Here is a 22,427-nt window from a genome sequence, read left to right as displayed (position 1 = left end):
CTTTGTAATCACACCTCAATTTTTATGCAAAAAGACGCGGCCCACGATGCCACTGCATTCCCCTTTTCATCAAGCGTGGATCTGAATACGGCTAAAAATAAAACGCTGAGATTTCTAAGGAAAACAAAGCGACGAGGGAGAGACTTCAGCAGTTCCTCCCGCCCCCCAGGAAGTGCTGCTCTGGCCCCGGAGCGCATGTCGGGGAAGCTCTCCAGGGGCTGGGCCGGGGAAGCCGGCTGGAGACACAACCTCCCCTCCCCGGGCAGGTTTCTCCACGTTCCCAGGGTCGGGGGGCCCAACAAGGGCAAGGCTACGTGAAAACACCGCTTCTGTTTGCCCAAAGGGACCGGAGTCCGGAGGACCTGACGTCCAAATCTGGTCCTGGTGACTTCCTTCTGTGCCACGTCTGGGGCACTGTCCCTCCTCTACCAGGACACGGGACCAAAGCCTGGGGCCTTCTATGCAAGTGGTTCAAACCAGCGGGGTGGCCGTCTCGGTGGCCCACGCCAGGTGCGCTGCCACCGCTGGGGCAATGACGCTGGGGCAACGACGCTGGGGTAATGACGCTGGGTGTGTTTCTGCTCGCTCTGAGCTCTGAGCACACGCCCTTCCTCTCACAGCGCTCTGTGGCGCACTCCGTCTGGGGTCGCAGACCCCATCGGGAAGTCCGGGAAAGCCACAGGTCCTCTTCCCAGAACAGACGCAGCGGCACACAGCCATCACGGTCAGTGCTGGGGCAGGGGGCTGCGGTGGGTGGCCTCCCAGGGGCTCCCAGACCTCGGTTCACGCAGCAGGGCGGTCGCCCCGCAGAGGGAGAGCTGCCGTGGAGCTGTGTCTGCGGGTCTGCCGGGGGCACACGGACGTCAGCCAATGACGTCAGCCAATGACGGCAGATTCCACACAGGTGGCCAGAGGGCCTCAGCCTCCCCGCCACAGCGAGGGCAGAAAATCCCAAAGAGAGAGCAGATCTGGAGCAGAGACCTGGCGTGTGGCGCGGACTCGGATCCGAGAAGCGGACAGACACCGGGGGGAGAGACGGAGTCGCAGCGTAGGACCCATGGGGGAGCTGACCACCCCCGCCCCGGCAGGGGAGGTCCACGGTTACATTTATTATGTCTCCGACATCGTTTTATACGAAATGACATGTGATAATTGTAGGAAACAGGAAATAACAGAGTGTCCCGAAGAATATTTGAACATTTATCTGTGATCTTATTGGGGCAAAAAGCAACCTGTCTAACATTGCATATATTGGCACGCATCCTTCCAAACCTCCCCCCTCCCCATGCATTCTAACTGTCTGTCTTAATGTGAAAAAGACAAAATTGGGGTCACGCTATGTGCTTCCCCATTATCCGTACGTCAGGGGTCCCCCTAGCTCCCAGGGTCTGTGGGTGCGTGGTGTTTGACCATCCTGATACTGCAGTGGATGCAGCTCGGACTCCCCGGCCAGTGACTGGGGGCGGTGTTACAACGCAGCCCTGGGCCCCACAGCATCATCTCCCTAACCGTGAATCCCAGAGATCCATCATCACGTCAGTTACCTTTATGAAGGGCCTGGTTGCCAAGGAAATGGATGGTGAGTAACAAGATGGCGCAAGTCCCGCATTAATCAACGGAAGAGCACAACCACCGGCCGTGGAACTGAAGAGCGGCACGTGGGGCGGGTGGGCACTGCAGGCCGGGCACCAGCAGACGCGGCTCCTGCCCCCCCAGCCCTTTCGCAGACACGGGGCTGCTGTGGGGAGGCTGCACAGCCCACCGCCTGGACCCACGGCAGTCCCACCCGCCCTGTCCAGGGAGGGAGGAAGCCCAGCCGAGGAGCTGGGCCTCCCCCACAGAGTCCTGCGCGGACTCCAGCGAGACTCGGGCTGCCACTGGACGTCAGTGTCACACGTGCGGCCCCATCTGTCCATCCTGAACCTTAAACAGAGGTGGGCACAGCCCAGAAACCCAAATGACAGCGGAGGCCCCCCAGCCCCACGCAGCACAGGAGCCTGAGGTTTATTCTCCCTGGCTGGGCCCTGGCCGGGCAGGCTGACTCGCGGGGGGCACCCCTGGACGCCGGGCTGTCCCCCCTCGGACTTCAGAGGTGGTTCCGCGGACAAGCCACAGGCCACAGAGAGAGGGGACCTCTAAGGATGATTTTCTAAGAGGGACTCTGGCTTCGGGGACAGGGCCTCGCACGCGGGCAGGAGCAGCAGAACAGGTGCCGGGGCACCTCTTCTGCACCAGCCTGCCCGGCCTCGCTGGGCTCGGGGAAGAGGCCTCGGGGGCGGCTAGGCCCTCCCTCAGCTGCAGAGCTAGTTGGAGCTGTTTGAGGCCACGGGAATTGTGTTCCGACACTTCCTCCAGGGACTTGCGTGAGAATTCGTGTGAAGCACATTTCCCGAGTGACAGGAGGAGATCGAGGCTGGGTTTCAGCGTTGAGTCTCCTGAGCTGTTTGCATGACCCACGGGTCGAGCACTCCCCGGGGTCGGGCTCCGGTCCAGGCCCGGGCACAGAGCAGCCCTGAGCCCACCCGCAGGGGCTCCGGGGCAGCGGCCAGTGTCCAGCAAGCGAGGAAGGAAGGGAGGAAGGAAGGGGGCCCCCGTGACGCTTCATCTCCAACCAGGAAGCAGGTGCGAACTGGGGTGTCCCCTGTTTACAAAAGATCTCTGAACTAGGCAGGACCCCAGACTCCTTGAAGGTGACAAATAGAGAAAGGAAGAGAAGCTTTTAAAGTGAACTAAGGAAGTGGAGACATTTACATTGGATTCAGAAGAAGTATATGTTTGAGAAGGTGGAAAAGAAGCAGGAAATTCCATTGAAAACTAGCCAAACCATGTCAGGTTCCCCGCAGGTGGCCAGCACCGGCCGGATGCCTTCCCCAACTCGAGACGCAGAAAAGAGCTCATAAACACCAAACAGAGCATGCACATGTGTGCCCACGGCCATGGTGTGTGGACGTGTCTGTGTCTGTGGGTGTTCCCACGAGTGGGCAGCCAGGAGGAGGGGGGAAGCGGGGGCTGCCTAGAGCAGAGCCTCCAGAGCAGGGTCGTGGGGGGGCCCCGTCAAGCCCACAGTTCCTAGATCCCTCCCGCCCCCTCCCTGCCCCTGGGAGAGGCCAGCTCCCTCCCCAGCATTCCTGCACCCTGCACCCTGGTGCTGGAAATGCGCGCAGCTGGCAAAAAACAGCAGCAATTTCTACCCACGCGGCGAGCCTGAGCGTGGAGGAGACGGCGCGAGGCCTCTTCAGGTATTCATGCTAATTTGCTGGATTTCTGTGGTTTACCCAAAGGCCCTGTAGGCAGATGCCCTCCCGCCGACGGATGAGGCAGTTCTGGAGAATTCTGGGGCTCCGACGGGCCGGGGGAGAAGATCCTATGGGCCGCGCCCTTTAAGGGTCCTCAGTTCACATGGTGCTTGAAGGCAAAATAAAAATTCTTCTTGGCCTGATCGTCGTCCCCGCGGCCAGACGTTGGAAGCCGCCTAGGTCGAGGTCAACACAGTTTTCTCTAGGGGTTTTGAAAACTCCTTCCTGGCCTCTTCTGCTGGCCTGTTTGCAAGTAACAGTGGGCTCAGGGGCCGGCTTCCGTGTGGGGAGTGGGAGGTGAGACGGGCAGAGGGCAGGAGAGGGAGGGGAGGAGGCAGAGCAGGGGACGCCTACCGCTGTCCCCAGACATCTGCACGCCCGACGGTGACCTTCCCCTCTGTAAATGGAGATGGGGACTCAGCAGCAAATGTGTTTCATTTGCTGTGTTCCTTGGCTGAACCCCTTCCCGTGTCTGGAGGTTCCCACTCTGCGGGGCTTGGTGGGAAGCCGAGCCCGCCTCCCACTGCAGAAGGCGGAAACGCCAGATGCTCACCGTGGGGGTCTGAGCTGTGCTCTCTGCCCAAAGACGTGCTCACATCCCCTTTCCCAGAGCTGTGCACGGGACTTCATCTAGAAAACAGTTCTTGGCAGATTTCTCCCGATGAGATCATCTCGGACCAGGGTGGGTTCTAAACCCAAAGCCAGGTGTCCTTAAAAGAGATCGGCAGAGGGGACTTGAGACACAGAAACGCAGGGGACAGGGGCCCTGTGAAGACAGTTTGGAGTGATCTGGCCACGAGCCCAGGGTGGCTGGTGGCCACCCACAGCTAGAAGCAGCTTGGAACTCCCTCAGACTCCAGAAGGAACTGACCCTGAAGATGCCTTGATCTTGGACTCCCAGCCTCCAGAGCTGTGGGAGAATTCACTTCTGTGGTTTCAAGCCTCCCAGTTTGTGGCACTTGGTCATGGCGGCCACGGGACACTCACGCACTTTTTACGGCCTCTCCTGCAGCTAGGGTGTGGACACACGGTCCCCCACTGTCCAGGCTTGGAATCTGGAGCCAGGCCCCCTGGGGAGAAGCAGCCCGGTGTCTGTGGCAGTAGGCGCGGGAGCCGAGGCTCGCCGAGAACAGAGCGTGGGGTGCTGCCACGGGCACCACACGGGCAGGGCTCAGACACAGCCGCTCAGTGTCCTCACGGAGTCCTTGAAACTGGAGCTTGGGGCATCTTTCCTGTGGCATAGCAGGGCCCTGTTCCTGAGCCCTCCTGGTCGCCATGGGAGCTCCCCAAAATCCTTGGGGAAAAGGTTCTTTTCTGTTCATTGCAGCCACACCGTGGTCTCTGGCTGCTGCTGCACACCCAGCTGCAAGCAGCCTGCCTCCCAGCCGGCGTTCTCAGGCCTCCTTGGCGGTGGGGGGGACCCCAGCCGGAAGTGGAGGATGCCGACCTGTCCCAGAAGGGCAGGCAGCAGGCAGAGAGAGCTGCTGGTCCCACGTTTATTTATTTTTCTGATTTGCTGAGTGAACTTGAGCACAGGGCTGATCTCTCAGTGGCTTCTCCATCATCCACGGGGAACAGGAAACTGTTTTGAAGTTGGCATGGCGAACAGGACTTTAAAAAATGTCAATGCCCTTTGAAAAGGAGGACTGTGTGAATCACATTTCAAGTGACCTAGGTGAATTGCTTTTTGCATGACCCTAAAAACCCAAGCAGTTCACGTACGATAATGAAAGGCGACCTTAGCAAAGTCCTCAGGATGTGAATCAGCGGGCTAGAGTCTGGTGCCGCCACAGCCCGGGCGGCCTCGGGTCCGGATTCTGTTTAGTCATCCTCCAAGGTCACAGACACGGTGCTCTGAACCGCTACCCTTTGCCCGACACTGATGAAGAGCGCCCCCCACCCGCCCCACCCCCACCACATTGAGAGTGGGAGGGGGAGCTGTGAGGCACACAGGATTCCAGCACAGTTCCTGATCTGGGGACAAGGACATAAAGGACATGTGACGTGAAGCTGTTCCACCCCCAGAATTTTAGCTTCTGGTCATGGAATCAAGACTTGAGTCGACTCTTTGCTTTCCAGCAGGCTGTCCGCTGTCCTTTGGGTGGGCAGGGGAGCGGGAGGTGGTGACAGCACCCACCCCAGGACTGCAGCACATGGGTCGGCACGCCCTTGTTCATGGAAAAGGAGACACGTGGGGGGTTCAGCGGGAGCTCCCGTCCAGAGAGGCCTAGACCGAGGCCTTCCCGCTCTCCTTCCCCTCTCTTCTGCCCAGGAGAAGTGCTTTCTTTTACATCATTTTATCGTTGTTCGGTCACAGCTGTCTGTGTTTCCTCCAACACCCTCCAACCAACCGCACCTCCCTCCCTTGCTCCCACCCTCCCGTTGGCTTTGTCCATGCGTCCTTTACAGTGGTTCCTGAAACCCCTCCTCCCCACGGTCCCCTCTCCCCACCCCTCTGGCTATTGTCAGATTGTTCTCAATTTCAGTGACTCTGGTTCCATTTGGTTTGCTTTTTTCTTTTGTTGATTACGTTCCAGTTCAAGGTGAGAGCATATGGCATTTGTCTTTCACCGCCTGGCGTATTTCACTCAGCATAATGCTCTCCAGCTCCATCCACGCTGTCGCAGAGGGTATAAATGAGGAGTGTTTTCCTCCCAAGCCCTTACTGTAGCATGTTCCCGGGTACTCGCTACTTTTCAAAGGCTGGGATCAGCTGCGGGTCTAGCCTGTCTGTCAACATTCATTTCCAGGCGCTTCACAAAGAAAAGACCTCACACTTCCCTCTGCCTCTCGCCACCGGCTGAGGAGGTTAATTTAAATAGAGGTTCGAAGACACAGAAGCAAAAGGAAAGGAGCTCCACTCACGTTCCACGCGCTTCTCGAGCACGGCCAAGTGGTTTGCAACTTCTGCTTTGAGTTCGTTGATTTTAAATGCTCTGGGAATAAAAAAAAGAAGACAAGACGTACGTCATAAGAAGACCCTCGAAGTGGAAAGGGGCTCGGCCAACAGCGGTGGGGTCAGTGCCGGGGAGGAGGCGTGCAGGTGGGCGGGTGAGGCGCGGGTGCTTTTAAGGAACGTGTGCAGTCTGGAGGTGGGAGGGAGGAAAGAGAGAGACCCTCCGACTATCTGGAGGGTGCATGGCCCCCAGGGTACACGGCAGTACCCTGCCGGTGGGGAAGGGCGGTGTCCTTCCCCAGCTGGAGAGTGAGGGGGCGCTCTGCTCTCAGCTGGGACAGCTCTGCCCCTGGGCACAGACCACCTCAGGGGACCCGGTGCGCCCTCTCTGGGGCATTCAGTTAAATAAATCTTGGGCTTTAAGAAAGCACCACCCATAGGCCTTCTCCCCGTGTGAATTCCCCTGGGGCACGCAGTGAGGTGCCGTGATGAAATATCTGGGAAATGGCAAGTACAGACCCCAGCAGTGGGGGGTGACCCAGGATGAAAGGGACCCGCATCTGCATGGCATCTCCGTGAGGAAGCCTGTTTCAAAAACAGGTGGCGATGCCTGTGGGCTGAACTCTGAGTCCCCGAAGAGCCATGAGAGACAATTCTCGGCAGGACGAGCTCTCAATCCCAAAGGGCCCACCTCACGCGGCCTGTGATAGGAGGCAAGTGTTTCCCGGCCCCCACCGAAGTGGCTAGTTACAGGGGTCACAGGAGGACTGAGTTAGGAAGGCAGCTCCTGCAGGTAGTTGTCTGCTGGCCGAGAGGGCCTCGGGGGAGAGGCCGCCGCTGCGACCAAAAAGAACAAGCGTCCGCCTCCAGAGGTTATGTTATTTGAAGAGTCTGTACCTTGAGAATTGCTCTGCGACCTGGGTCAGCACGCTCTGGATTAACTCTTCTTTTTCTACAGACCAAAAGAGAAAGACAGATGGAAGAAGGACAGGGTCTGTGGAGCAGCGCGGCCCGCGTCCGTGTGCTGTGGGCCCGTGGCGCCGACGGCGTGGGGAGGAGCAGCCTGCCTCACCTGCACCAAGGCCCTGACCCCCTGGCAGCACCTGGCCCTCTCTGCCCACCTTCAAATGCTTTCTTTCTTTCTTCCCTCCTGGACTGTCCCAGGCCACCCACCTGTCTTCCAATGGCCTCTCAGTAGAGTGGCCAGGGCTGTCAGCACCAGCTATAAAACGCAGGCAGGTCAGGGCTCTAAGTGGAGGGTGTTTTCCTGCAGTGACCTGGTGCGTTTTATGAGGGCAACCTCTATGACAAAGAGAGTTCAAGGCATATTTCAAGCGCAAGACGTGGGGTTCTCACGGCGGTCCAGGGAGCGGAAGCAGGTGAAAGTCGGCCCCTTTGTTGCCTGGCATGCAAAAACCGGGCTGGGTGACTGGTTTTACGAGGGGGAGTTCCCAGGCTGAATATACCCTGCCTGGCTTCCTGTTTCCTGCCTGGCCCAAAGCCAGATACCTCGCAGGAAGGAGTGGATGCTCGCAGACCCGTCTTCTCCAGCAGGTCTACGCTCTCGGGAAGGCGGCGATGGCTTTCTGGCCCCAGCTGGCCACCAGTTTGGGCTCCAGCACACTGAGAGCCTCCCCGAGGCTGGGTCCCGCTTCCGTGGGGTCTCTGCTGACTCCTTGCCTAACCCTTCACCGAAACCGAAAGGAACCTGCCCAAACACACAGGAAACCCCAGTTCTCCAACTGGGCAACAGGGCTTGAAAGCTGCACACGTTCTCTGAGCTGGTGTCCCCATTCCCAGGAAATAACCACGCATGTGCACAGGGATGCCTGTCGGTGGTATTTCATGAGACGAAAACTAACACCCTCACGCCCTTCAAATGGCACCAAATACACGATGGCGCACCTGTGCTGAGCAATCACGTGCTGCTCTCAGAAATAATATCTCGGAAAACGGTCGTGTCTATTGTTAAAGCAAAAATAGAAAAAGACTATAAAACAGAGCAATCCCATTTTTGGAAACATTGGGAGGATATACTCCAAAATAATGACGGTAGTTATTTTTTGGCTGTAAGATTATATGCACATTTTATTTTCTTCTTTTTGCTTCTCTGTATCCTACACATTTGTACAGTGTGGCTCAGTAGGTTGAGCGCTGGCCTGCGAACTGCAAGATCGCTGGTTCGATTCCTGGTCAGGGCACATGCCTGGGTTGTGGGCCAGGTCTCCCGGTCAGGGGCATGGGAGAGGCAACTGATTGATGTTTCTCTCCCACATTGATGTTTCTCTTCCTCTGTCTCTCCCTCTCTTTCCCTCTCTCTAAAAAAGTAAATGAAATCTTAAAAAAATAAACATATGTTAATTTCACTTAAAAACTTAGGAAATTAATCCATCCACATTAACCTCCTGAGAACTCATCCCGAACGGAAGGTTCCCAGGGCTCCCTCTGAGTGAAGTATTCCATGACTCGGGGGAGCAGGAGGAAAACACCCTTGGGTTACATCCCTCGACACGGTCAGAGTAAAACTGTCAGGGACACTTGCACGGAGCCGTGCGCTGAGCTGCCGCTGACCCAAGGCCCTGGGCTTCTGAGGGGCCCGCGCCCGCTGGGGAGAGAAAGAGGTGACCGCACTGGTGAGAACCACCAGGGAGAGGCTTCACCTGCCTCCCTGGTGAATCAGCCAGACTTCAGATGGCTTGTGCGGAAATCTCCGGCACAAGTAACATATCTTTAACCTCCAAGAGTCAATGATCTCCAGGTCGTGAGATAAATTTAGAAGGCCATGAAACAACTGGCATTTATAGACTACTCCACCTAACAGTAGTGAAACAGGCGCTTTCTTCCAGGTGTCTACCAGCCATGTGCCAACACAGACCACGTCCTAGACCGTGAAGGACCGGAACCATGTAGAGTATGTTCTCTGACCACGAGAGAATCAAACTAGAAACCGGTAACAGACGCGCAGCAGGAAAACCGCCACACACTGGGAAACGAAACAGCACACATCTGAGTAATCCACGGGCCGAAGAGGAAGCCCTCCTCTGGGAAAATGTAAAAAGGCATCAAACCAAAGGAAGATGAAAACACAACACGTCGAAGTTCAGCCGCGAGACACAGGCGGCGCCATGCCGAGAGGGTCGTGCACAGCACCAAACGCTTCCGTGAAGAGAGGAACGGTCTCCACCCAATAGTCTAAGAACCCACCCAGAAAAAGAAGAGCAAAATAAACCACAGCAGCTGCAGACGGGAGGAAGGAAACAAGAAAGAGCAGAAATCAATGAAATGGCCCTGGCTGGCGTAGCTCAGTGGATTGAGTGCGGGCTGCGAACCAAAGTGTCATAGGTTCGATTCCCAGTCAGGGCACATGCCTGGGTTGCAGGCCAGTCCCTCAGCAACTGCACATTGATGTTTCTCTCTCTCTCTCTCTCTCTCTCTATCTCCCTCCCTTCCCTCTCTAAAAATAAATAAATAAAATCTAAAAAAAAGAATTCCTATGGAAAAAAAATCAATGAAATGGAAACCAGAGAAGCAATGTAGAAAACCCATGAAAGGAAGAGCTGATTATATAAAACATCAATAAACTGGCAAACTTCTAGGAAGGCTGATGGAGAACCGCAGAGAGAAGACACAGACCGCCACCACCGCAACGAAACAGGGAGCGCCACCACAGACCCTGCAGACGGCGAGGGCAAAGGGAACGCTCCGAACAACGTCACACTCGGACCTCGGACATCTCTGATGACCGTGGGCTGACGCTTAGGAAAGCACGAACCACCCCGCTCTTCCGATATGAAACGGGCAAGCTGAAGAGCCTGTAACTACTAAGGAAGTTACACTTCGCATTTAAAAACTCCCCCAAAGACATTTCCAGGGGCAGGACGCTTCATTAGAGAATTCCACCAACCATTTGAAGAAGGATTAACACAAATCTAAACAATTTCTTCCAGAAAACAGAACACGAGTGGACAACACTTCCTGATTCACTTTACAAAGCTAGTGTTCATTTGATACCCAATCCAGACAAAGACAATCAAAAAAAGATGACTACAGACCAACATCCCTCATGAAAACTGAAGTAAAAGTCCTTAAAAATATTAGCAAACGGAGTTCAGCAATAGATAAAAATAAGTATGTATTTAAGTGGGGTTTAAATGAGATCAAGTGGGGTTTGTTTCAGGGATGCAAGGCTGGTTCAAGATTCCCAAATCGATCAATCAATGTAATCTACCATTTTACAGGATAAACAAGAAAAAACTCAAACGATCACATCAATTAATTGGTAAGACGCGCTTGACGAAATTCAATGCCTGGTCATGACAAAACCCTCAGAAAAACAGGGAAAGGGGAACTTCTTCAAGTTGACCAAGAACCGACAAAAGGCCACCAGCGAACGTCGTCCTGGCCGGTGAACGACGGAACGCCCTTGCCCGAGACTGTGGCCACGCGGGCTCTGCTCTCCCGTTCTCGCTCCGCACAGCGCCGGCCCCACCAGCCGGCGGGCGCAGCGGGCAACAAGAGGAAGTGGAAGGCGTGGGAGCTGACAGGAAGAAATAAAACCCCCTTTCTGCTGATGACCTAATTGTCTACACAGAAAATTCCCAGGGCTCTACAAAAAAACAAAACAAAGCAAAACCCTCTCAGGACTAATAAGTGAGTTCGGCAGTTCACAGGATATGAGATAAACATACGTAATCGGAGAAACACGTATTTACACATATGAGCAGTGGTCATATAGACACTGAAACGAAACCACAGTACCATTTACAAACTCTTAAAAACTTAGGTGTGCCCTGGCTGGTGTGGCTCAGTGGATTGAACACTGGCCTGCGAATCGAAAGGCCGCTGGTTCGATTCCCAGTCAGGGCATGTGCCTGGGTTGCAGGCCAGGTCCCCCACTGGGGGCGTGTGAGAGGTAACTGATTGCTGAATCTTTCGCATATCCATGTTTCTCTCCCTCTCTTTCTCCCTTCCCCTCTCTCTAAAAATAAATAAATAAAATCTTAAAAAAAAAAACCTTAGGTGCAATTAGAACAAAGCCTATGCAGAAGGGGCATGCTGAAAACCACAAAACACCCAGGAAAGAAGTTAGAGAAGACATGAATCAGTGCGGAGACCCAGCTGGAGGCTTCCACCGGGTATAGGAATCAGTGCTCCCCAAGTGACAGACGGGTTTAACACAAGTCCTATCAAAACCCCAGCAGATCTTCTTTGTAGAAGCAGACAAGGTTTTCTAACATTTACATGGAAATGAAAGGGAACTAGAATAGCTAAAACAATTTTGGAAAAGAAGGTAAAACGGGGGGTGTTGCTGATCTAATTTGAGAACCTATGACACAGCTGCAACCACCAAGACTTCCTGATGCTGGAGACGTTCTGAGGGGTGGACGCGGAGGTCGGGGAACCCGGGATCACGCCCGTGTGCACACACATACACGCACAGCTGATCTCTGGCCAGCGCGCAGACGCATTCGATGGAGGGCGGGGTCTTTTCAACGAGCGGTGCCAAAGCAGCTGAACGTTCACAGGCAGGAAAAGGAGCCCGACCTAAACCTCCCTAAACCTACATAATAACTAGTGCAAAGTGGACCACAGATGTAAAATATAAAACTATAACCCAGGGGTGTCAAACACATTGTCACTGGGGGCCACATCAGCCTCGTGGTTGCCTTCAAAGGGCCGCGTGTAACTTTAGGACTGTATAAAGTGCAACTACTCCTTAACAGTTAAGTGAGAGCTCAGCACTGCTGTGGGTAGAAACAAGGTGCTGGGTGGGATAAAACAAGGTGGAGGGCCGGTTTGGACTGCGGGCTTTGTGTTGGCCCCCTGTGCTGTAACACTTTTAGAAAAATAGGGGAAAATCCTCAGGATCTTGGGCTAGGCAGGGAATGCTTACTGGACACCCAAACCCCAAACCATAAAAAGAAAAATCGATAAACCGGATGTCTTCACCATGAAAACTTTTGTTCGGAGAAAGATCGTGTTCAGAGGTTGAAAAAACAAGCTTCAGCCACGGAGAAAACACTGGCAAACCACACAGCTGACAAAGACTTGGATACAGATTTTGGAAGACTGCCCAAACTCCACAGTAAAAGCCAACCTGAAACTGGGCAAGAGACACGAGGAGAAGTCTGACCGCAGAGCACACGCAGACCGACAGGAAGGAGGACGGGAGAAGACGCGAGGGTCTTTCACCATCAGGACATGCACCCTAAAACCACGGAGCGACTCACCACACGCTGACCGGAAGACGGACCCAGAAAGGAGTGACCACCCCAAATGTTGGGAGAGATGTGGAGAGACGGCCACACACACGGCCAGTGGGCATGTAAAATGACGCAGCCCCTCGGGGCGATGGTTTGGCAGCTTCTTAAAAATTCTAAAGGTGCAACTACCATATGACCTAGCAACTGCACCCTGGAGCAGAGCAGTGGAAATTCACATTCACACGAAGACCTGGACGTGAGGTTCCGAACAGCTTTTCCGGTCCCGGCCCCAAAGCGGGGACAACACAGACGTCCTTCGGGGGGTAGTCAGATAAACGAGCTGTAGTGAGTACACCCTGGGACACAACTCGGGGCCAGGCAGCATGGGCCCGCCCGTCCCCATGACAACCTGGACGAATTTCCAGAGCACGACACTGAGTGACGAAAGCCGATCACCAAGTCACCTATGGAACGACGGTATTTAAAGAACACCCTTGAAATGACAGGATTGTGGACACTGAGAACAACTCGGGGGTTTCTGGGCGAGAGGGAGCTGGCAGGGAAGGGTCGTGGGAGTCATCAGTGAGAGGGCACAGTGAGGGGGTGGCACGTTCTGCGTCCGGCCCGTATCTGCAGCCATGGCCTGACGGTGATGCCGCGCCGCAGCCTGCACGGGTGTGGCCATCGTGGGAAAACGGGCAAAGGCGCCGTGGGCTCTGTCTGTGTTTTTTCTTACAGCCGCCTGTGAATCTTTAATTATTTAAAAATAAGAATGTGTAATAAAATGTTTTATAGAGAAAACAGAAGAAAAAAGTTAAGGAGGTATTTTCTTTTGGACTTTGGAGGTGGGGCCCTTTGAGCATCATAGCATTTTAATGCCCAAACTTGACCTCCAGCCCACGCGGTCATAATGCTTCCCGTCGCTTCATCTCACACTTTCTCTTCTCCCAGCAGCAGCGGCATGGGCCAAGGGGCAGACCGTCATTCGCATTCTGGTCCAGGGAACACCCACACCTCAGCCCACGTGCCCCCCAAGGCCAACCTATCAGCTGTTCTCAGAAAGGGCCCAGGTGCAGGGCTGGGCTTCTAGCGAGGGCAGCCTGGGCACCATGGCCAAGGTCGTGTGCTCACGCTGACTGTGTGTGTGTGAGGCCTTCCCTTTAGACAATGCGCGATCTGCACGCTCGGGGAAAGGAGCGAAATGCTTCTGTGCACAGAGGCCAGCCCCACCCGCACCCCCACACACCCCCAACCTCGGTCCGGAAGTGGGGGCCTCGGCTCCCACCCGCCTCACGGCGATTCCTGCGGTGGCCGCTGTTTCCTCCCAGCGGATTCCAGCACTTCAGAACAAAGCGATTTTACATGTGTCAAGCATTCCGGGCAGGGCCCTCCGTGAGTGCTGTTTGTATCAGCTCTGGTTGTCATTGTTGCTCCCAGCACATCTCCGAGTGGCGCTGGTGGCCACAGGTGGCGCTACATCACTACGGGTCACCGGCAGCCCTTTCCTGCCTCCGGCACCTTCCCCAGGGAGTTCCCAGTTCCCGGGGGCGACAGGCTGAGTCTGGGGGCACCACCTCCAGGTGGAGAAGAGGCAGCACCCTGTCTGTGATGTCTGGAATGTGGCCCTCAGTTCCTCAGCACCTCTGGAACCCCCCAGGAGCCCTAAACTCCTAGATTTAGGGGCAAGAGCAATGTTCAGTTGCAAAGGTTAGTCATTCCCAACCACTGTGGCCAAACCACACCCTATCTGAAAAAAACCGGCCCTGCCTGGTGTGGCTCAGTTGGTTGGACGTTGTTCCAGGAAAGTGAAAGGTTGCTGGTTCGATTCCAGGTCAGGGCACCTGCAGGGGTGGCAGGTTCTGTACCTGGCTAGGGCACATGTGGGAGGCAACGGATCCATGTTTCTCTCTCACATGGGTGTTTCTCGCCTTCTCTGTCTTCCTCTCTTCCCCCTCTCTAAAAATACATGAATAAAATCTTAAAATAGAAAAAGAGAAAAAACTGACATTACATGCGCTCTTCCACCTGCTCTCTCCTATGCTGGCTGCATGGCATATATGAAATTTTTTAAATTAATGCATAGTCAAGTAATTTTGTTTTAAGAATTTCTTTTTTGTCTTCAATTTATTTATTTATTTATTTTTAGAGAGAGCAGGGGGAAAGAGAGAGCAAGAGAGAGAGAAAGAGATAAACACTGATTTGTTGTTCCACTTATTTGCATATTCACTGGTCGATTTTTGTGTGTGCCCCGACCTGGGATCACACCCACAACCTTGGTGTACGACCATGCTCTAATCAACTGAGCTACCTGACAAGGGTGAGAATTTAATTGCTTTATGAATATCCAGCAACAGCCAGGGGTGCTGGCAATTCAGGGTTGGACATGACCGGGTGTGTGGGGTCCCTGTGGACCCGCATTTTTTAAAGGAGACCGGGAGAATGGACACAAGATTCCGAGAGACAGGCGGTCTGCACAGAGGGAGGCCTCGCGAGGGCCAGTGGACGTTCACAGCCCGTTCGCATGTTCCCCAGAGGAAACTGCCCCTCAAGAACAGCTGGTGGACTGTCTAGCAGGGTCCCTATGTCTGGGCATGCAGTGACTTCAAGGGCACTGCTGCCAGCTCCCTGTGATGGACGCTTAGGCACCAATGACCCTTGAACCACCAAAGGACAGAGGTTTCGGTGGGCTCATTGTCAGCCTCTGAGAGTCTGGGCTGCTGGTCTCCAGGTCACAGCTGGACCAGCCAAGTCTGCAGTGCTTGGGTTAGATTGTCTGGCTGGCCTCTCCCATGACAGGCACAGCGTTTGCCGGGCAAACGCTGGGGCTGGCAGAGCGTCTCCCACGTCAGAGGAGAGTCTGAGTTATTCCAGGGTGGTCTCGGAGGCTGGCAGAGGGTGGGTCCCGTTTTCAGGGTGCTTCCCAACCAGCCCAGCCTCGGACCATGCATCTGCACTTAGTGGCCTCAGGACCTGACCGCTGGAACAGAACCGAGGGGACTGGAACCGCCGAACCTCTGGAGATGACTGCGGAGTTGCCTCTCGGGGTTCGTGGACAGGGCGGAGCCTGTGGGCTGGGAGGACGGGCCCCTCCCTGCGGTGCTTACCCGGCTGCTCTCATGAGTGCCCAGGGCAGAGTCTACCAGAGTCCTGCACTTCCCGATGCCTGGAGGCTGGGGCCCTGACTCCACCTTGGGCTGCTGTGGGCAGTTCAAGGAACCCGCCTCTGCCACTCCCACCCCTTCCAGGAATTGTTTGCTTGCTTCAGAGAAGCCGGGGCTCCCCAGCACAGAAGGACATGCAAACCCGCTCTAACTGACCCACAGGCCAGCACAACCCGTCCCTCCTGCTCGAAAGATCAGTTTAACACGACGCACTGATTCAGTTCGCCAGCCCGCCCCCTGGCTTATCGCTTCCTCCTGTGCCGAAGAGAATGACGACCACCATTCTTTGGTCCTCTGCACACCTGAGTTGGTTGGGGTGCCCACCTCTCTCCCCGTGAGCAAACGAACGCAGACCCGGCCCCAGCAATCCGCGGGCCCCCGACCCGGGCACTGAGGGAAGACGCACAGCTGTCGTCGGCATGGGCCGACATCAAAACCCCACGCTTTGACCCCCCGATGGTGCGATGAATACCAGCCGTGAGCATGTCCAAAGTGCCTTGGAGTTCACCATTGGTCCCCATCTCTCCCAGTACGTGGGCACCCGTGGCCCACACCACCGTTGTGTTCCGATGCTGTTAACATGATGCAATGAGCCGTGGTCCACCTTATCAGTCTCACCTGAAGCCACGGAGTGAGCTGCTGAGCATCCTCCACGGAGTCGTACGGAGCAGGTGCCCTCCCAGAGCACCGAAAACCGCACACTGCTATCCTTTCAGGGAGGGGCATCTTGCTTGGCATGCTGGAAAACCCTCATTGCTTGGCCCCCAAAAGACAGATGCCCCTGAGGCTCTGATTGGGGGGTGCCTTTATTGCTGCTCTTTCCAAGGCTCTGCTTAGGAAAGGCCAGGAGGGGGACTCCCCATTTGCCCTTCTCGACTCCTTCTTGGGGTGTCACCGCCCTCTTCCAGGGAAGCTAGAGGGGCGCACTCACCTGTCCTGTTCTTGCTCTCCGGGCCCCTCCAGCCGGTGGAGGATGTCCTGACCCAGGGCTCAGCCATGGGCAATTCACTGTTTATGAACGTCGTAAAACAGACATGCAGAGTGAGGATGTTTCCTTTATAACCCAGGAGCACAATAAAGTTACGTGGTGAACAGTGACCTCGTCTCGCTTCTTAAAGGCACAGGAGCCCTTTCCATGGTCTGTCCCTCCGAGCAATCACTTTTGTTTATAAGCAGCCAACGGGACCTATGTCCCAGATGACTTGTGGTATGACTTTAACTGGATGCTGTCAGCCATTCGGACCTAATGGCTCCAAGGACCCTGCTGAGCACATCTGAAATTCTGGGGGCATGTTTCACACCTGCCTGGGTTGCTCCTCAGGGGCAGGGATCCGGTGGAGTTTTCCCCTCTCATTTTCCGGAGGGGACCCTCCTACTCTGCACAGTTTGAGTTTGACTTCAGATGGTTGGGTATGATTCTCCTTACACCCTCCTCCTGTCCTCCCGCCCCCCACCCCCGCCCCCGCCTCCACCCTCCGCTTCTCCTCAGGCTTAGTCTGCAAGCAGAAAAATGCCTGGAAGGGGAGTGGCCTCTGGGACAGCTGGCTATGCGATTTTCCTTTATTGTTTTACCGACTGCGACCGACGGACCGTAACCATCTTGATTGGGCCCCTATTATGTCCCAGGCACTGTCCTAAGTAGTTTGCATACATTGATCATTTAATTCCCCTAATAACCCAAAGCAGCTGCGAGATCTAGAGTCAAGGCCAAGGCACAACACAGCCAGGTCATGTTCCTACGTACAGCTACAAAGATGGGGCAGCATCACACTTACCCTGGGGAGAGGCCTCTGCCCTCACTCTTCCTCCCTCTGAGCCAGCCCCACCCCCACCCCACCATAGGGTGATGAAGTCACCTCCGAGGAGAGGCACGTGACTATTGACAGGGTTTGAGAATGCCCTCAGATGGATTCGAATGTGAAAACGGGCAGCTGACTGTACATGCTGGTGGGACTTTGTCCCTTCTGCGATAACTGGTCCCTGTGACAAGGCACCCCATGGGAAAGTTTAATTGTGCTGAGGTCGAAGGGGGTCAGCCCTGGTTCACCATGTCTGGGCTTTGACGGTGAGTCTGGTGACCCCACGAGACTGGTGGTTATACAGGTAATGCTGTCGGGGTAACTCGGTCCAATAAACTAATCGATTATGGTGCCAATGACAGGATTTTTGCTAAAAGCTATTAAAGATGGAGCCTTTCTTGCAGACCAGATGTCTTATTCCATCTGTGGGCTTTTACACGTTGCACACAATCGTAATGGCTGTTGCAAGATAAATTTAAAAAATAAAGCCCTAAGTGACACAGATATTGAAGTGAGCAGATGGAGCCCTTAATGCCGCCATTATAAGCACATCCGAGGACTACAGCAAAAGATGTTAGGAAATAGTAAACAGGTGGGGGACCTCGAGAGAGAAATCTATGAGTCAGAATCAAATAAAACTTGTAGAACTTAAAACTACATCCGAAATCAATTCATGGAGGGGCTTAGAGCAGTGTGGAGTCCGCAGAAGAGTCAGGGAAATTGAGGACGGATCAATAAAAACTATGCAATCTGAAGAGCAGAAAGAAAAAAGGATTTAAAAAACTAACAGAGCCAGTGGAGGGACCATAGCCAAATTCCTAACGCATGTGTAATAAGGGGTCTCAGAGGCGGAGGGAGAAAGAATGATGCACTAACTATGTTTAAAGAAATAATAGCTGGCGATTTTGCGAATCTGGAGAAAACACAAATTTATGGACCGTGGAAGCTCAATGAACTCTACTCGGAACAAGCAGAGAGCACACCAGGGCCACAGCCATCGGGGCGCACTGCTGACAGCAGCCGCAAAGGACAGGCACCTTGACAGCGGCCACAGGAAGAAGACACGTTCCGTGCAGGGGGATGAAGATAAAATAAAAGTGGATCTCTCATCAGGAATCACGCGGGCCGGAAAAAAATGAATCGACACCTGCAAACACCGTTTAAAAAACAAAACCGGGAACCCAGAATTCCATGCCTTGAGAAACCATCCTGCCAAAGAAAGGCAAAAGAAAGGCATGCTCAGAGAAGCGAAAGCTGAGGAATTAGTCACCAGCGGTTGTGCAGGCAAGAAATGTCAAGGTCAAAGTGGAATTCCTCGGCTGAAGGGCCATAACACCAGTTAGAAGCTGGGATATACAGGAGGGAATAAAAGCACCAAAAATGGCAAACATGTATTTTTTAAAAAATTGTGAGCCCTGGCTGGCATAGCTCAGTGGATTGAGCGCGGGCTGGGAACCAAAGTGTCCCAGGTTCGATTCCCAGCCAGGGTACATTCCTGGGTTGCAGGCCATAACCCCCAGCAACTGCACATTGAAGTTTCTCTCTCTCTCTCTATCTCCCTCCCTAAAAATAAATAAATAAAATCTTTAAAAAAATCGTGCATACATTTTATTGATTATGCTGTTAGAGTTGTCCCCATTTGATCCCCTTAGCCCCCCTCCCCCCAGCACCCCCACTCTCTCAAGCCACCCCACACCACTGTTCACGTCCATGGGTCATGCATGTGAGTTCTTTGGCTATTCCATTTTCTACACTGTACTTTACCTCCCCACGGCTATTCTGTGGCTACCTATTTGTACTTCTTGATCCCCTCACCTCTTCGCCCGTTCTCCCACAGCCCCCTCCCACCTAGCAACCATCAAAACACTCTCTTACATCCATGATTCTGTCTCTGTTCTTGTTTGCTTAGTTTGTTTTTTAGATTCAATTATTGATAGATATGTATTTATTGCCATTTTATTGTTCATAGTTTTGATTTTTTTCTTTTTTTTTAAGATTTTATTTATCCATTTTTAGAGAGGGAAGGGAGGGAGAAAGAGAGAGAGAGAAACATCAATGTGCAGTTGCTGGGGGCCATGTCCTGCAACTCAGGCATGTGCCCTGACTGGGAATCAAAACTGCGATGCTTTGGTTTGCGGCCCGTGCTCAGTCCACGGAGCTATGCCAGCCAGGGGAGATCTTTTTCTTAAATAAGTCCCTTTAACATGTCACATACTAATGGTTTGGTGATGATGAACTCCTTTAGTTTTTTCTTGTCTGGGAAGCTCTTCATCTGCCCCCTGATTCTAAATGATAGCTTTGCTGAGTACAGCAATCTTACCTGTAGGTCCTTGCTTTCATGACTTCGAATATTTCTTGCCAATCTCCTTTAGCCTACAAAATTTCTTTTGAGAAATCAGTTGATAGTCTTATGGAAACTCCCTTGTAGGTAACTAACTTCTTTTCTTTTGCTGCTTTTAAGATTCTCTCTTTATCTTTAACCTTTGGCATTTTAATTACGATGAGTCTTGGAGTATGTATCTTTGCATCCACCCTGTTTGGGACTCTCTGTGCTTCCTGGACTTACTTCCTGGACAAATTAGGTAAGTCTTCTTTCATTATTTTTTCAAATAGAGTTCCAGTTTCTTGCACTTTCTCTTCTCCTTCTGGCCCCCCTATGATGTGAATGTTGGAATGCCTGAAGTTGTCCCAGAGGCTGCTTATACCACTCTTGTTTTTGGGGATTCTTTTTTCTTCTTGTCTTTGGGGATTCTTTTTTCTTCTTGTTTTTCTTTTCTTTCTTTTTTTTAAGATTTTATTTATTTATTCTTAGAGAGGGAAGGGAGGGAGATAGAGAGAGAGAGAGAAACATCAATGTGCGGTTGCTGGGGGTTATAGCCTGCAACCCAGGCATGTGCCCTGACTGGGAATCGAACCTGCGACACTTTGGTTCGTAGCCAATCCACTGAGCTACGCCAGCCAGGGCTTCTTCTTGTTTTTCTGATTGCTTGTTTTTTGTCTCCTTATGTCCCGAATCATTGATCTGATTGATTCTCAGCTTCATCCACTCTACTGTTGTTTCCCTGTAAATTGTTATTTCAATTAGTGAGTCCTTCGTTTCTCACTGGATCTTTTTTTTATGCTCCTGAAATCCTTGATGAGTTCTTTGAGCATCCTTATAACCAGTGTTTTGGACCTGCATCTGATAGATGCTTATCTCCATCTTGTTTAGTTATTCATTTGGAGTTTTGTTTTGTTCTTTCATCTGGGCCATGTTTCTTTGTCTTTTCATTTTTGCAGCCTCCTGGTGTTTGTTTCCATGTGTTAGGTAGAGCTGCTATGACTCCCTGTCTTGGCAGCATGGAATAATGCAATAGGTGTCCTGTAGGGTCCAGTCTCCCCTATCACCCAAGCTGGGTACTTGAGGTGTGCCCTTTGTGTGGGCTGAGTACACCCTCCTCTTGTATTTGAGTCTTGGTTGCTGTTGGCAGATCAGTGGGAGGATCAATGTTCCCAGGCTAGTCAGCTGAAAGGACTGGCTGTGACCCCTGACCACCAATATCTGCTCTCCGTGGAGGATCAGCTGTGCAGGGATGGGGTGATGGTGCTTCAGCATGGTTTGTTGCTGTCCACTGGGTGTGCAGGCTCTGGTACTTCCTGGGTGGTGCAGGCCAAGGTCAGCCCTTACCTGTATTTGGCCCGGGGCCACCCTGCCTGGGCTATAAAGCAATCTGAGGTAGCTGCCACTTGTAGTGGGCCTGGAGAATCCCAGGCAAGTCCAAGCTGTGAATCTAGGCAGGCTGCTGCTAGTGCTGGGCCTGGGGCCACTTAGCAAAAGGTACAGGGACTGGGAGCTCACTGAGGCCAGCTGTTGCTTGTTAGAGAGGATTTAGGAAGTTGTAAAGCATGAGCCAAGACCAGCCATTCATATGGTAAAGTTTCTCTTTAACAGCTTGGGTGGCCCTTAGGTTGGGTGGGATGGAGTCTCAGATATGGCACCCACCTGCTGGCTCTGTGGCTCTGTGGGGGAGGGTTCAGAAAAGTGACAATGGCCTCTGCCCATCTTTCTGCCTGGGAGAAAGCTGTCCCCTAGCTCCTGCCTTGATACTAGACTCTTCGGTTCCTCCCTGTGTGCCACTGGTGCCTTTCAAGCTGCTGCCCCAGTGCTGGAGCTCAGAGGGAGTGGGCCTGAGCAAGTTCGAGTGTGGGTTCTTTAAGAAAAACTGCTTGGGACTCCAGTAGTTTCTTCTACCAGCTCAGTCCCCACTCGTTTTTGCAGTCAGAAGTTTTGGGGACTTATCTCCCTGGCACTGGAACCCGGGGTTGGGGGTGCCTGGTGTGGGACTGGGACTTCTCACTCCTGAGATATCCTTCCTGGATTTTTATCCACTGCACGTGGATGTGGGACCAGCCCATTCCATGTCTCCCCCTCCTACCAGTCCGGATGGATGTAGTTTCTTCCATTCCATAGTTGTCAGGCTTGCGTTCAACTTGATTTCTGACAGCTCTGAGTGATGGTTGTTCTACAATTTAGTTGTAATTCTGATGTGGTTGTGCAAGGGGTTGAGCCGTGTTTACCCATGCCACCATCTTGACCGGAAGTATCCCTTTAGATTGCAAACATGTATTAACTGTAAAAAAATTATCTTTAAGTTTCTTTTCGTGATTTCTTCAAAAGACAACTGGCTGTTTAAAGCAAAAATCATAATATTGAATCATGGAGTTTATAATGTATGTAGATTGCCTCCGTCCATCTGGGCTGCGCTAACGGAACACCATAAACTGGCTTATAAACAACAGAAATTTATTTCTCACAGTTTTGGAGGCTCGAAGTCCAAGATCAAGGTGCCTGCAGATCTGGTGTCTGCCGAGGGCCATTTCCTGGTTCGCAGACGGCTGTCTTTGCACTGTGTCCTCACGTGGTGGGAAAAGCGGGGAGGTGTTCCCCGGGGTCTCTTTCCTTAGGGCACCAGTCCCATTCACGCGGGCTCTGCTTTTGTGAGCGAATCACCTTCCAAAGCCCACCCCTCGTACCGTCACATCGGGGGTTCGGGTTTCAAGGTATGAGTGTGAGGGGACAGCAACCATTCAGT

General features: G+C 53.2%; 1 protein-coding gene across 5 annotated transcripts in view; it reads right to left on the bottom strand.

Annotated features, from left to right (window-relative positions):
* Positions 1-22,427, bottom strand: part of PDE9A (phosphodiesterase 9A) — a 90,886-nt gene that overhangs the window by 25,971 nt on the left and 42,488 nt on the right. For 4 of the 5 annotated variants that reach the window (XM_036017470.1, XM_036017471.1, XM_036017472.1 and 1 more), the window contains exons 5-6: positions 7,090-7,144; positions 6,162-6,232 (exon numbers count right to left, since the gene is read on the bottom strand). In XM_036017470.1, coding sequence (XP_035873363.1) covers positions 6,162-6,232; positions 7,090-7,144 — 126 coding nt within the window. Of the gene's footprint in view, positions 1-6,161; positions 6,233-7,089; positions 7,145-7,365; positions 7,916-22,427 lie in introns of those variants that run through there. The other variant, XM_036017473.1, reaches the window with a different exon arrangement.

The sequence above is a fragment of the Phyllostomus discolor genome, chromosome 2 (assembly GCF_004126475.2).
Source record: "Phyllostomus discolor isolate MPI-MPIP mPhyDis1 chromosome 2, mPhyDis1.pri.v3, whole genome shotgun sequence".
In the NCBI taxonomy this organism is placed as follows: domain Eukaryota; kingdom Metazoa; phylum Chordata; class Mammalia; order Chiroptera; family Phyllostomidae; genus Phyllostomus; species Phyllostomus discolor.
Note: the sequence above shows the minus strand (reverse complement) of the source record. Positions and strands in the feature narration are given on the sequence as shown.